The following is a 12,621-nucleotide window of genomic DNA, read 5'->3' as shown; positions in this document are numbered from 1 at the left end:
GAAGGCGGTGTCATCGGCAAACTGGAGAAGGTGGACGGGGGGTGACGGCGGCGGCATGTCCACCGTGTACAAAAGGTACAGAAGGGGGGAGAGGACGGAGCCTTGGGGCACACCGGCGGAGGAGAAAAAGGTGTAGGAATCTGTGTTATGGATGGTGACATAGGAAGGACGGCGGGAGAGAAAGGAACCGATCAGACGGACGTAGTTAATGGGAAGGGCAAAGGTTTGGAGCTTGAAGAGGAGACTGGAATGCCATACGCGGTCATAAGCGCGTTCGAGGTCAAGAGAGAGGAAGATTGCGGAGCGACGGGAATTGAGCTGTTCGGAAAGGAGATGAGTGAGGTGAAGGAGAAGATCGTCGGAAGAGAAGGACGGCCGAAAGCCACACTGGGTAACGGGAAGGAGGCGGTGCTGGCGGAGATGCTGGTGGATGCGTCGGGTGAGGATAGATTCCAGGACGTTGCTGAAGACCGAGGTAAGGCTGATGGGACGGTAGGAGGAGACGGCGGACGGCGGTTTGCCAGGTTCCAAGGTACTCATCCGCGGAAGCGCTATAAAGGCCGGCGCTCGGCCAGTTCATCGACCGCCAGCAGACTTGGATAGCTGCCACCTCGGCAGCCCGGCCTTGATCTTCTCGCTGATCTCTGAATTAGGCTTGGTATATCGGAGAAGTCCCTGGCGGAGAATAGTTGGAAATTATTTCAGTTATTTTCTGTCTTATTCTTGTATGTAGTTGTGATTCGAAGATGGATCACTGTTTTGTGTTGTTGTTATACTTGGAGAGTTTGTTTTGGTTAATTGAACAGTCCAATAAATTGTTTTCGGACTTTGATCGTTAGTTTCTTTTGGTTACGCAGACATATCACTGTATTTTGCAACTGGTGGGCTGTTATTTCTAATTCATTGAAGCTCTTGCGTGCACAGTTGCTGAAGCGCAGTCGAATTCTAAATCTTGAATACTTAGCTTCCATCTCAATTGCTGATATTTGATGGTGGAAATCGTCAAAATTGCTTAATAAATAAAGAAATTTAAGTGATCTGCACGGTTTTATTCATAAAATATTCTGAACGTTTGCGGACTCAAAACAAGAACATAATTTCGTTATTTACCTCCAACTCCAGAACGGTAAAGAGTATTCTGCTTTTTTATTCCAGTCTCTGATCGCAAATGAATTCTTTAGACAATGACCAGTTTCAGTTTGTAATGACCATCTTCAGATCTAAAATACATAAATATATACACCTAGTAAGCAGTGAGTTTAACATAAAACAGTAATATGTATCACAACGTACTGTCATACACCAAGGAAATGTACAGATAAAATATGGTGTAACGTACCTTTTTTTAAGCCAAGTCCTAAAGCGATACGGCCATAATGACATCGTCAAAACATTTATATAATCAGCATAGCATCGTCACGTAGATTTAAAATATGGTGTAGAATAGGCCACATCGTCCACATAGTGATTATTGCCAACTAGCTACTGAGGTACAGTAGCATCCAGAAACCTGTTTGCCTACACCCTCCCTAGATGTAGCTATTGTGGGCTTGCTTATATGTAGTCATCATTTACACAAAAACATGATCTGATAAAAGCACATTAGATAAAATGCATGTAGCAGACTTATTAAAATTGATGACTATCGTAGAAACCAATTGTGATATACTAAAAGATCAATGCAGTTCCCTATGTAAAATTATTAAAAGAAAACATATGAAGTGAAAAAAAGACAGGTCAATGAACAGCGCCCTCTGTTGGGTCGGCCGCTAGGATCTCATGTAGGCGCGCACCGATCGTAAGGTCATCAGTTCTAATAAGTCTGCTACATGCATTTTATCTAATGTGCTTTTATCAGATTATGACTTTGTGTAAATTTTGACTACATATAAGCAAGCCCACAGTAGCGACATCTAGGGAAGGTGTAAACAAACAGGTTTCAGGATGTTACTGTACCTCAGTAGCTAGTTGGCAAAAATCACTATGTGGACGATGTGGCCTATTCTACACCATATTTGAAATCTATTTGAGATGCTATGCTGATTATATTTGTTTTGACGATGCCATCATGGCTGTATCACTTTAGGTCGTGGTGGAAAAAAAAAAAGGTACGTTACACCATATTTTATCTGTAAATTTCCCTGGTGTATGACAGTATATTGTAATACATATTGCTGTTTTATGTTAAGACACATTGATCAATAGATGTTTATATTTATACAGGGTGTTACAAAAAGGTACGGCCAAACTTTCAGGAAACATTCCTCACACACAAATAAAGAAAAGATGTTATGTGGACATGTGTTCGGAAACGCTTAATTTCCATGTTAGAGGTCATTTTAGTTTCGTCAGTATGTACTGTACTTCCTCGATTCATCGCCAGTTGGCCCAATTGAAGGAAGGTAATTTTGACTTCGGTGCTTGTATTGACATGCGATTCATTCCTCTACAGTACTAGCATCAAGCACATCAGTACGTAGCATCAACAGATTAGTGTTCATCACGATCGTGGTTTTGCAGTCAGTGCAATGCTTACAAATGCGGAATTGGCAGATGCCCATTTGATGTATGGATTAGCACGGGGCAATAGCCGTGGCGCAGTGCGTTTGTATCGAGACAGATTTCCAGAACGAAGGTCTCCCGACAGGAAGACGTTCGAAGCAATTGATCGGCGTCTAAGGGAGCACGGAACATTCCAGCCAATGAGTCGCGACTGGGGAAGACCTAGATCGACGAGGACACCTGCAATGGACGAGGCTATTCTTCGTGCAGTTGACGATAACCTTAATGTCAGCGTCAGAGAAGTTGCTGCTGTACAAGGTAACGTTGACCACGTCCCTGTATGGAGAGTGCTACGGGAGAACCAGTTGTTTCCGTACCATGTACAGTGTGTGCAGGCACTATCAGCAACTGATTGACCTCCACGGGTACACTTCGGCGAATGGTTCATCCAACAATGTGTCAATCCTCATTTCAGTGCAAATGTTCTCTTTACGGATGAGGCTTCATTCCAACGCGATCAGATAGTAAATTTTCACAATCAACATGTGTGGGCTGACGAGAATCCGCACGCAATTGTGCAATCACGTCATCAACACAGTGAACGTTTGGGCAGGCATTGTTTGTGATGTCTTGATTGGGCCCAATGTTCTTCCACCTACGCTCAATGGAGCACGTTATCATGATATCATACGGGATACTCTACCAGTGCTGCTACAACATGTGCCTTTACAAGTACGACACAACATGTGGTTCATGCACGATGGAGCTCCTGCACATTTCAGTCGAAGTGTTCGTACGCTTCTCAACTACAGATTCGGTGACCGATGGATTGTTTCAGGCGGACCAATTCCATGGCCTCCACGCTCTCCTGACCTCAACCCTCTTGAAAGCTCTTGTCTACTCAACCCCGGTACCAAATGTAGAGACTCGTCGTGCTCGTATTGTGGACGGCTGTGATACAATACGCCATTCTCCAGGGCTGCATCAGCGCATCAGGGATTCCATGCGACGGAGGGTGGATGCATGTATCCTCGCTAACGGACGGCATTTTGAACAATTCCTGTAACAAAGTGTTTGAATTCACGCTGGTACGTTCTGTTGCTGTGTGTTTCCATTCCATGATTAATGTGATTTGAAGAGAAGTAATAAAATGAGCTCTAACATGGAAAGTAAGCGTTTCCGGACACATGTCCACATAACATATTTTCTTTGTTTGTGTGTGAGGACTGTTTCCTGAAAGTTTCGCCGTACCTTTTGTAAGACCCTGTATATTTTAGATCTGAATGTGGACGCTACCGACTGAAACCGGTCATTGTCTAAAGAATTCATTTGTGATCAGAGACTGGATTAAGAAAGAATTTTACAGTATTAAATCACTGTTTGTACACGCGATTATGTCACAGATGGTGAAAAGATGTTCTTATGTACCAGAAGGAAGCAGAGGCACGCAAGAGACTCTTATCGGCTCCATGGTGTGAAGGCTGATGGAGACTGAGGCGTCCTCCAGGTCCTCCCAGCGGCTGTGCGGCAGGAAGCGGAAGCGCCGCAGGATTTCCGCCAGGAAGACCTTGAGCTGCAGGCGGGCGTACTGGGTGCCCACGCAACTGCGTGCGCCCAGCCCGAACGGCAGGTAGCTGCACGCGTGCTCCTCCCCTCTGGGGCCGTCCAAGAAGCGTGAAGGGTCGAACCTCAGAGGGTCTGGGTGAAACTGTGGCAGGCGTTGCGTGAGGCTGGGCACCAACAGCAGCACGGTGCCCTTAGGGACCAGCACCCGCCTTCTGGGCAGCCGGAGGTCCTCCGAGGCCACCCGGGAGATCACTGGGACCGTCGGGCATATGCGCAGCGTCTCCTGTGGAAGTTAGGTTTACGTTCTGTTCCTATCACTTCGGTACTTGAGCGGAAAAAATTCTTTGGGTTGGTAGTGAAACAGGTGTTTAACAATAGGTATGGTAAACATAGACTGAGGTGACAAATATCATGGGATAGCGATCTGCACATATGTCAGATGCTGGTAGTATCTTGTAGCTGTTGTTGTGGTCTTCATTCCTGAGACTGGTTTGATGCAGGTCTCCATGCTACTCTACCCTGTGCAAGCTGCTTCATCTCCCAGTACGTATTGCAGCCTACATCCTTCTGAATGTGCTTAGTGTATTCATCTCTTGGTCTCCCTCTACGATTTTTACCCTCCACACTGCCCTCCAATACTAAATTGGTGATCCCTTGATGCCTCAGATCACGTCCTACAAACCGCTCCCTTCTTCTAGTCAAGTTGTGCCACAAACTTCTCCCCAATCCTATTCAATACTTCCTTATTAGTTATGTGATCTACCCATCTAATCTTCAGCATTCTTCTGTAGCACCACATTTCTAAAGCTTCTATTCTCTTCTTCTCCAAACTACTCATAGTCCATGTTTCACTTCTATACATGGCTACACTCCATACAAACACTTTCAGAAACAACTTCCTGACACTTAAATCTATACTCGATGTTACCAAATTTCTCTCCTTCAGAAACGCTTTCCTTGCCATTGCCAGTCTACATTTTATATCTTCTCTACTTTGACAATCATCGGTTATTTTACTCCCCAAATAGCAAAACTCCTTTACTACTTTAAGTGTCTCATTTCCTAATCTAATCCCCTCAGCATCACCCGAGTTAATTCGTCTATGTCGGCCGCGGTGGCCGTGCGGTTCTAGGCGCTCCAGTCCGGAGCCGCGCTGCTGCTACGGTCGCAGGTTAGAATCCTGCCTCGGGCATGGGTGTGTGTGATGTCCTTAGGTTAGTTAGGTTTAAGTAGTTCTAAGTTCTAGGGGACTAATGACCACAGCAGTTGAGTCCCATAGTGCTCAGAGCCATTTGAACCCGTCTATATTCCATTATCCTCGTTTTGCTTTTGTTGATGTTCATTTTATACCCTCCTTTCAAGACACTGTGCATTCCGTTCAACTGCTCTTCCAAGTGCTTTGCTGTCTCTGACAGAATTACAATGTCATCGGCGAACGTTAAAGTTTTTATTTTTTCTCCATGGATTTTACTTCCTACTCCGAATTTTTCTTTTGTTTCCTTTACTGCTTGCTCAATATACAGATTGAATCACATAGGGTAGAGGCTACAAACATGTCTCACTCCCTTCCCAACTACTGCTTCCCTTTCATGTCCCTCGACTCTCATAACTGTCATCTGCTTTCTGTACAAATTGTAAATAGCCTTTCGCTCCCTGTATCTTACCCCTGCCACTTTCAGAATTTGAAAGAGAGTATTCCAGTCAACATTGTCAAAAGTTTTGTCTAAGTCTACAAATTCTAGAAGCGTGGGTTTACCTTTTCTTAATCTAGGTTCTAAGATAAGCCGTAGGGTCAGTATTGCCTCACGTGTTCCAACATTTCTACGGAAGCCAAACTGATCTTCCCCGAGGTCAGTTTCTACCAGTTTTTCCATTCGTCTGTAAAGAATTCGCGTTAGTATTTTGCATCCGTGCCTTATTAAACTGATAGTTCGGTAATTTTCACATCTGTCAACACCTGCTTTTTTGGGATTGGAATTATTATATTCTTCTTGAAGTCTGAGGGTATTTCGCGTGTCTCATACATCTTGCTCACCAGATGGTAGAGTTTTGTCAGGACTGGCCCTCCCAAGGCTGTCAGTAGTTCTAATGGAATGTTGTTTCCTCCCGGGTCCTTTTTTTCGACTTAGGTCTTTCAGTGCTGGTAGTATCTTATACATAAGATATACAAACGGTAGTGAATTGGAGGAGTTGTTGTTTGTACTCAGGTGAATCATTTCTAAAGGTTATGGCCTCACAAAGAGGATGAAAAGACTTTGAACAAGGAAGAGGTAGTTGGAGCTAGACGCATGGGACATACCATTTCGGAAATGGATAGGGGATCCAATATTCTGAGATCCACAGCGTCAAGAGTGTGGCAAGAATACTAACTTCACTTAACGACCCAGAGCAGCGGCGTTTGCGTCCAGTTATTAGTGCTAACAGACAAGCAACACAGCGTGAAATAACCGCAGAAATCAGTGCAGAACGTACGACTAACGTATCCGTTAGGACGGTGGGCGAAATCTGGCGTTAATGACCTGTGCCAGCAGAGGACTGGTCTGAGTGCCTTTGCTAACAGTCAGTGCACATGCTCTGCTTTCGCAGTTATGGTCAGGTACTGAAACATCATTGCTCAACATTACTAGAGGGTATTTCCACGACTTGTATCAATTGCACGACTTAATGCACTACGCCAGGCAAAATGAGGTCCGACACGATATTAGGAAGTATCCCATGACTTCTGTCGCTTCAGTGTACAGTCAGTCGCTACGAGGGCAGTTCAATAAGTAATGCAACACATTTTTTTTCTGAAACAGGGGTTGTTTTATTCAGCATTGAAATACACCAGGTTATTCCCCAATCTTTTAGCTACACAACACTATTTTTCAACGTAATCTCCATTCAATGCTACGGCCTTACGCCACCTTGAAATGAGGGCCTGTATGCCTGCACGGTACCATTCCACTGGTCGATGTCGGAGCCAACGTCGTACTGCATCAATAACTTCTTCATCATCCGCGTAGTGCCTCCCACGGATTGCGTCCTTCATTGGGCCAAACATATGGAAATACGACGGTGCGAGACCGGGGCTGTAGGGTGCATGAGGAAGAACAGTCCACTGAAGTTTTGTGAACTCCTCTCGGGTGCGAAGACTTGTGTGAGGTCTTGCGTTGTCATGAAGAAGGAGAAGTTCGTTCTGATTTTTGTGCCTACGAACACGCTGAAGTCGTTTCTTCAATTTCTGAAGAGTGGCACAATACACTTCAGAGTTGATCGTTTGACCATGGGGAAGGACATCGAACAGAATAACCCCTTCAGCGTCCCAGAAGACTGTAACCATGACTTTACCGGCTGAGGGTATGGCTTTAAACTTTTTCTTGGTAGGGGAGTGGGTGTGGCGCCGTTTCATCGCCTGTAACAATCTTTGACAAGAAATTGTCACCCTCAGCCACATGACGAGCAAGCAATTCCGCACAGATGGTTCTCCTTTGCTCTTTATGGTGTTCGGTTAGACAACGAGGGACCCAGCGGGAACAAACCTTTGAATATCCCAACTGCTGAACAATTATTACAGCACTACCAACAGAGATGTCAAGTTGAGCACTGAGTTGTTTGATGGTGATCCGTCGATCATCTCGAACGAGTGTGTTCGCACGCTCCGCCATTGCAGGAGTCACAGCTGTGCACGGCCGGCCCGCACGTGGGAGATCAGACAGTCTTGCTTGACCTTGCGGCGATGATGACACACGCTTTGCCCAACGACTCACCGTGCTTTTGTCCACTGCCAGATCACCGTAGACATTCTGCAAGCGCCTATGAATATCTGAGACGCCCTGGTTTTCCGCCAAAAGAAACTCGATCACTGCCCGTTGTTTGCAACGCACATCCGTTACAGACGCCAATTTAACAGCTCCGTACAGGGCTGCCACCTGTCGGAAGTCAATGAAACTATACGAGACGAAGCGGGAATGTTTGAAAATATTCTACAAGAAATTTCCGGTTTTTTCAAACAAAATTGGCCGAGAAAAAAAATGTGTTGCATTACTTATTGAACTGCCCTCGTAGATTACGTCGTCAAATTCCGTTGATTTTTTTTTTTTTTAAAGGTACGACTACCCAATACCTGCAGGCAGTCTCTGGTCGATTGCTCGGCAGAAGAAATTATAGCAAGCGTTCAGAAGACTGCCTGTGGGGCTGAGATGGGGGTAGGGGCAACAGTCGTTCCCGTCACGGTCTTCTTCCCCACAGCTGCCCTTGGACTCTGTTGCTGGCTGTATAAAATATATCGCCTTCATGTACGCCATTTTCGACGTGTCACTGTATTTGGTTTCTCATTTTCTGTACTTGTTCATGCAATAGCTCCATACTTAGCAATCATATAATCTAAAGAGCCAAAGCAACTGGTACATCCGCCGAATATCGTATAGGGCCCCCGCGTGCACGCAGAAGTGCCGCAACACGACATGGCATGGACTCGACTAATCTCTGAAGTGGTGCTGGAGAGAATTGACACCATGAATCCTGCAGGGCTGTCCATAAATCCGTAATAGTACGAGGTGGTGAAGATCTCTTCTGAACAGCACCTTGCAAGGCATCCCAGATGTCTGGGGAGTTTGGTGGCCAACGGAAGCGTTTAAACTCCAAACGAGTGTTCCTGGAGCCACTCGATAGCAATTATGGACGTGTAAGGTGTCGATTTTTGTCCTGCTGGAATTGCCCGTCGGAATGCGCAATGGAAATGAATGGATGCAGGTGATCAGGTAGGATTCTTACAGACGTATCATCTGTATCTAGACGCATCAGGCGTTCCATATCACTCCAACGACACAAGCCCCACACCATTACAGAGCCTCCACCAGCTTGAACTGCCCCCTGCTAACATACACGTTCCATGGATTCATGAGATTGTCTCCATACCCGTACACGTCCATCCGCTCGGTACAATTTGAAACGAGACTTGTCCGACCAGGCAACATGTTTCCACTCATCAACAGTCCGTTGTCGATGTTGACGATCCCAAGCAAGGCGTAAAGCTTTGTGATGTGAAGTGATCAAGGGTACAGGAGTGGGCCTTTGACTCCGCAGGCCCATATCAAAGATGTTTCGTTGAATGGTTCGCACGCTGACACTTGTTGATGGCCCAGCACTGAAATCTGCAACAATTTGCTGCAGGGTTGCGCTTCTGACACGTTGAACGATTCTCTTCAGTCGTCGTTGGTCCCGTTCTTGCAGGATCTTTTACCGGCCGCAGCGATCGCGGAGATTCGATGTTTTATCGGAATCCTGATATTCACGGTACACTCGTGGAATGGGCGTACGGGAAAATTCCCGCTTCCTCTCTACCTTGGAAATGCTGTGTCTTATCGCTCGCGTACCGACTACAACACCACATTCAGACTCACTTAAATCTTGACAACCTGCCATTATGACAGCAGTAACCAATCTGACAACTGCGCCAGAGACTCGTTGTCTTATATAGGCCTTGCCGACCGCAGCGCCGTATTCTGACTGTTTGCGCATCTCTGTATTTGAATACGCATGCCTATACTAGTCTCTTTGGCACTTCGGTGAACAACCGCTCCCTCGACAAAAGATCCGTACCCAAAGACTGGACAGTTGCACAGATGACACCAATATTCAAGAAGGGTAATAGCAATAATCCACTATATTACAGGCCCATATCATTAACATCGATATGTAACAGGATTTTGGAACACATATTGTGAAGACAACGGTCTATTGGCACACAGTCAAGATGGATTTAGAGAACATAGTTCTTATCAAACATAACTAGCTCTTTACTCACCCAAAGTGTTGAATGCAGTTGACAAGGAATATCAAATTGGTTTCGTTTCTAGATTTACAGAAGGCTTTCGACACTACCACACAAGCAGCTTGTAGTGAAATTGCGTGCTTATGGAATATCATGTGAGTTATGTGACTGGATTCGTGATTTTCTGTCAGAGAGGTCACAGTTCGTAGTGATTGACGGAAAGTCATCGAGTAAAACAAGTGATTTCTGGTGTTCCCCAAGCTACTGTTATAGCACCTTCTTATCTATATGAACGATTTTGGAGACAATCTGAGCAGCCGTCTTAGAATGTTTGCAGATGCTGCTGTTTGTTACCGTCTAGTGAAGTCATCAGAAGACCAAAACAGATTGCAAAACGATTTAGAAAAGATATCTGAATGGTGCGAAAATTGGAAATTGACCCTACATAATGAAAAGTGTGAGGTCATCGACATTAATGCTAAAAGGAATTCGTTAAACGTCTGTCACACAATAAATTAGTCTATGCTAATAGCCGTAAATTCGACTAAATATCTTGGAATTACAATTGAAAACAATTTAAATTGGAAAGAACATGTGGGGAAGGCAAACCAACGACTGGGATTTATTAACAGAACACTTGGAACACGCAACAGATCTACTACTCTTGTCAGACCACTGTAGGAGTACTGCTGCGTGGCGTGGGATCCTTACCAGATATTAACAGAGTGCATCGAGAAAGTTCAGCGAAGAGCACCACGTTTTGTATTATCGCGAAATAGGGGTGAGACATGATGCAAGATTTGGGACGGTTACATTAAAACAAAGACGTTTTTCGTTGCGGTGGATTCGTTTCACGAAATTTCAGTCACCAACTTTCTCCTACGATTGCAATGATACTTTGTAGATCATAATAAAATAAAGGAAATCATAAATCGCACGGAAAGATATAGGTGTTCGTTTTTTCCGTGCGCTGTTTGAGAGTGGAATAACAGAATTATTTTGAACGTGCTTCGATGAACGCTCTGCCATGCGCTAAGTGTGTCTTTTGCAGAGTACCCATGTAGATGTAGATTTAATTTAAAGGCTCTAGTCCCAAAGGGGAATATTCTTGGGAAACATGAAATCAGATATCACGTCCCGTTAATGAGCATGAAACAGTCAGTGAAACCCTGCTACTGACGATATTTTAACTACCAAAAAGGAAAACGTGTATCGTTACAAAACAGCACATTAAAGTCATTCGTCATAAAATAGTCATATTATTGCATCATTCATAAGGCATCTACTGGAACCATGGCCACAAAAACGTAGAATGAGACTGGTACTTCTCCTGTATAGGTAACATGCTGAATACGTATGATGATCGTCAATCTTATTCAGTTCTACATTGAGCAAGCAGTGAAGGAAAGCAAAGAAGAAATTGCAGTAGGAATCAAGAAATAATAACTCTGAGTATATCGATAACATTATAATTCTGTCCGAGACAGCAAAGGATTTGGAAGAGCAGTTGAACGGAATGGACGACTTGGAAGGAGGGTACAAGATGAACATGAAAAAAAGCAAAAGAAGAATAATGAAATGTAGTTGCTGAGGAAATCAATTTATGAAATGACACAGTTAAAATAGTAGATAGGTTATGCTATTTTTGAAGCAAAATTACTGGTGAAGGCGAAGGTATAGAGAATATAAAATGTAGACTAACAATGACAAGAAAAGTGTTTCTGAGGAAGAGAAGTTTGTTAACGTCGACTTAAGTTTAGGAATATTTTCTGAAGATATTTGTCAGTACTGTAGCCATGGAAGTATGGAAGTGAAACATGTGCGATAAACTGTTTACACAAAAAAGAGAACGGAAGTTTTAGAAATCTGGTGCTACAGAAGAATGTTGAAGATTAGATGGGTCGATCACGTAACATATGAGGAGGTCCTGAACAGAACTGGAGAGACGTGAAGATTGTGGCATAACTCGACCAAATCAAGGGACCAATTTTGTATTGGAGGGAAGTGTGTGGAGTACAAACCGTAGAGGGAGACCAAGAGATGAATACAGAAATCAGAATTAGACAGATGTAGGTTGTAGTACTCATTCAGAGATGAAGAGGATCACACAGCATAGAGTAGCATGGAGAGATGCATCAAACCAGCCGCCGAAATGAAGACCACGATAACTTGCCAGTCGAACCTTATCAACACAGTCACAAATACAACGTTGATCTAAGTGCCTACATGGGAATAACGTTTACTATTCTGTGCTAGAATACTTACCAGAAAAAGGAGAGGAAGAGAAAACGATAGTTTTATGCTTTTGTGCCAAATGAAGCAGACATGCACACAGAAATGAGTTAATAATATTACCTCAAGATTTTAAAGCGAGAGCAGGGAAACTCTAACTAATGTAACTGGCACAACAAATATTTCAGTCTGCGTTTTAACCAAGCCTTCATCTACCAACGATATGAGTATTCGCTGGGAGCGACATATGATTCGGATTTCACATTAAACTGTAGGTCTCTTTTCGCCACTTTTGTAATTTGAATAGTTTCGGGACATGCAAGCAGCTGGAGAGGTGTCCAGTTGAAAGACTTGCAGAATACAATTGAGCTTGAGTAATTTAAATAAAAATGGAGAAGAATTAAAATAGTTTGTCACTTATGATAACCTGAGAATTAAAAAAGGATGTTCACAGCTATACCTGCTCACCTCAAGATCATCATTCACTCACTACAGAATATTTCACGGAAAAGAAGCATCTGTAGTATCTAACACAAGGAAGTGAGATCTGTTTGAATCATTTTTCA

At 44.0% G+C, this 12,621-nt stretch overlaps 1 protein-coding gene across 1 annotated transcript in view; it reads right to left on the bottom strand.

The window, feature by feature from the left end:
* Nucleotides 1–1,028: 1,028 nt before the first annotated feature.
* The window catches only part of LOC126210197 (cytochrome P450 4C1-like), a 182,540-nt gene continuing 170,947 nt past the window's right edge, over nucleotides 1,029–12,621 (bottom strand). Inside the window, exon 7 of the mRNA XM_049939375.1 lies at nucleotides 1,029–4,351. Coding sequence (XP_049795332.1) covers nucleotides 3,923–4,351 — 429 coding nt within the window. The 3' untranslated portion in view covers nucleotides 1,029–3,922. The remainder of the gene's footprint in view (nucleotides 4,352–12,621) is intronic.

The sequence above is a fragment of the Schistocerca nitens genome, chromosome 10, assembly GCF_023898315.1.
Source record: "Schistocerca nitens isolate TAMUIC-IGC-003100 chromosome 10, iqSchNite1.1, whole genome shotgun sequence".
Classification (NCBI taxonomy): domain Eukaryota; kingdom Metazoa; phylum Arthropoda; class Insecta; order Orthoptera; family Acrididae; genus Schistocerca; species Schistocerca nitens.
Note: the sequence above shows the minus strand (reverse complement) of the source record. Positions and strands in the feature narration are given on the sequence as shown.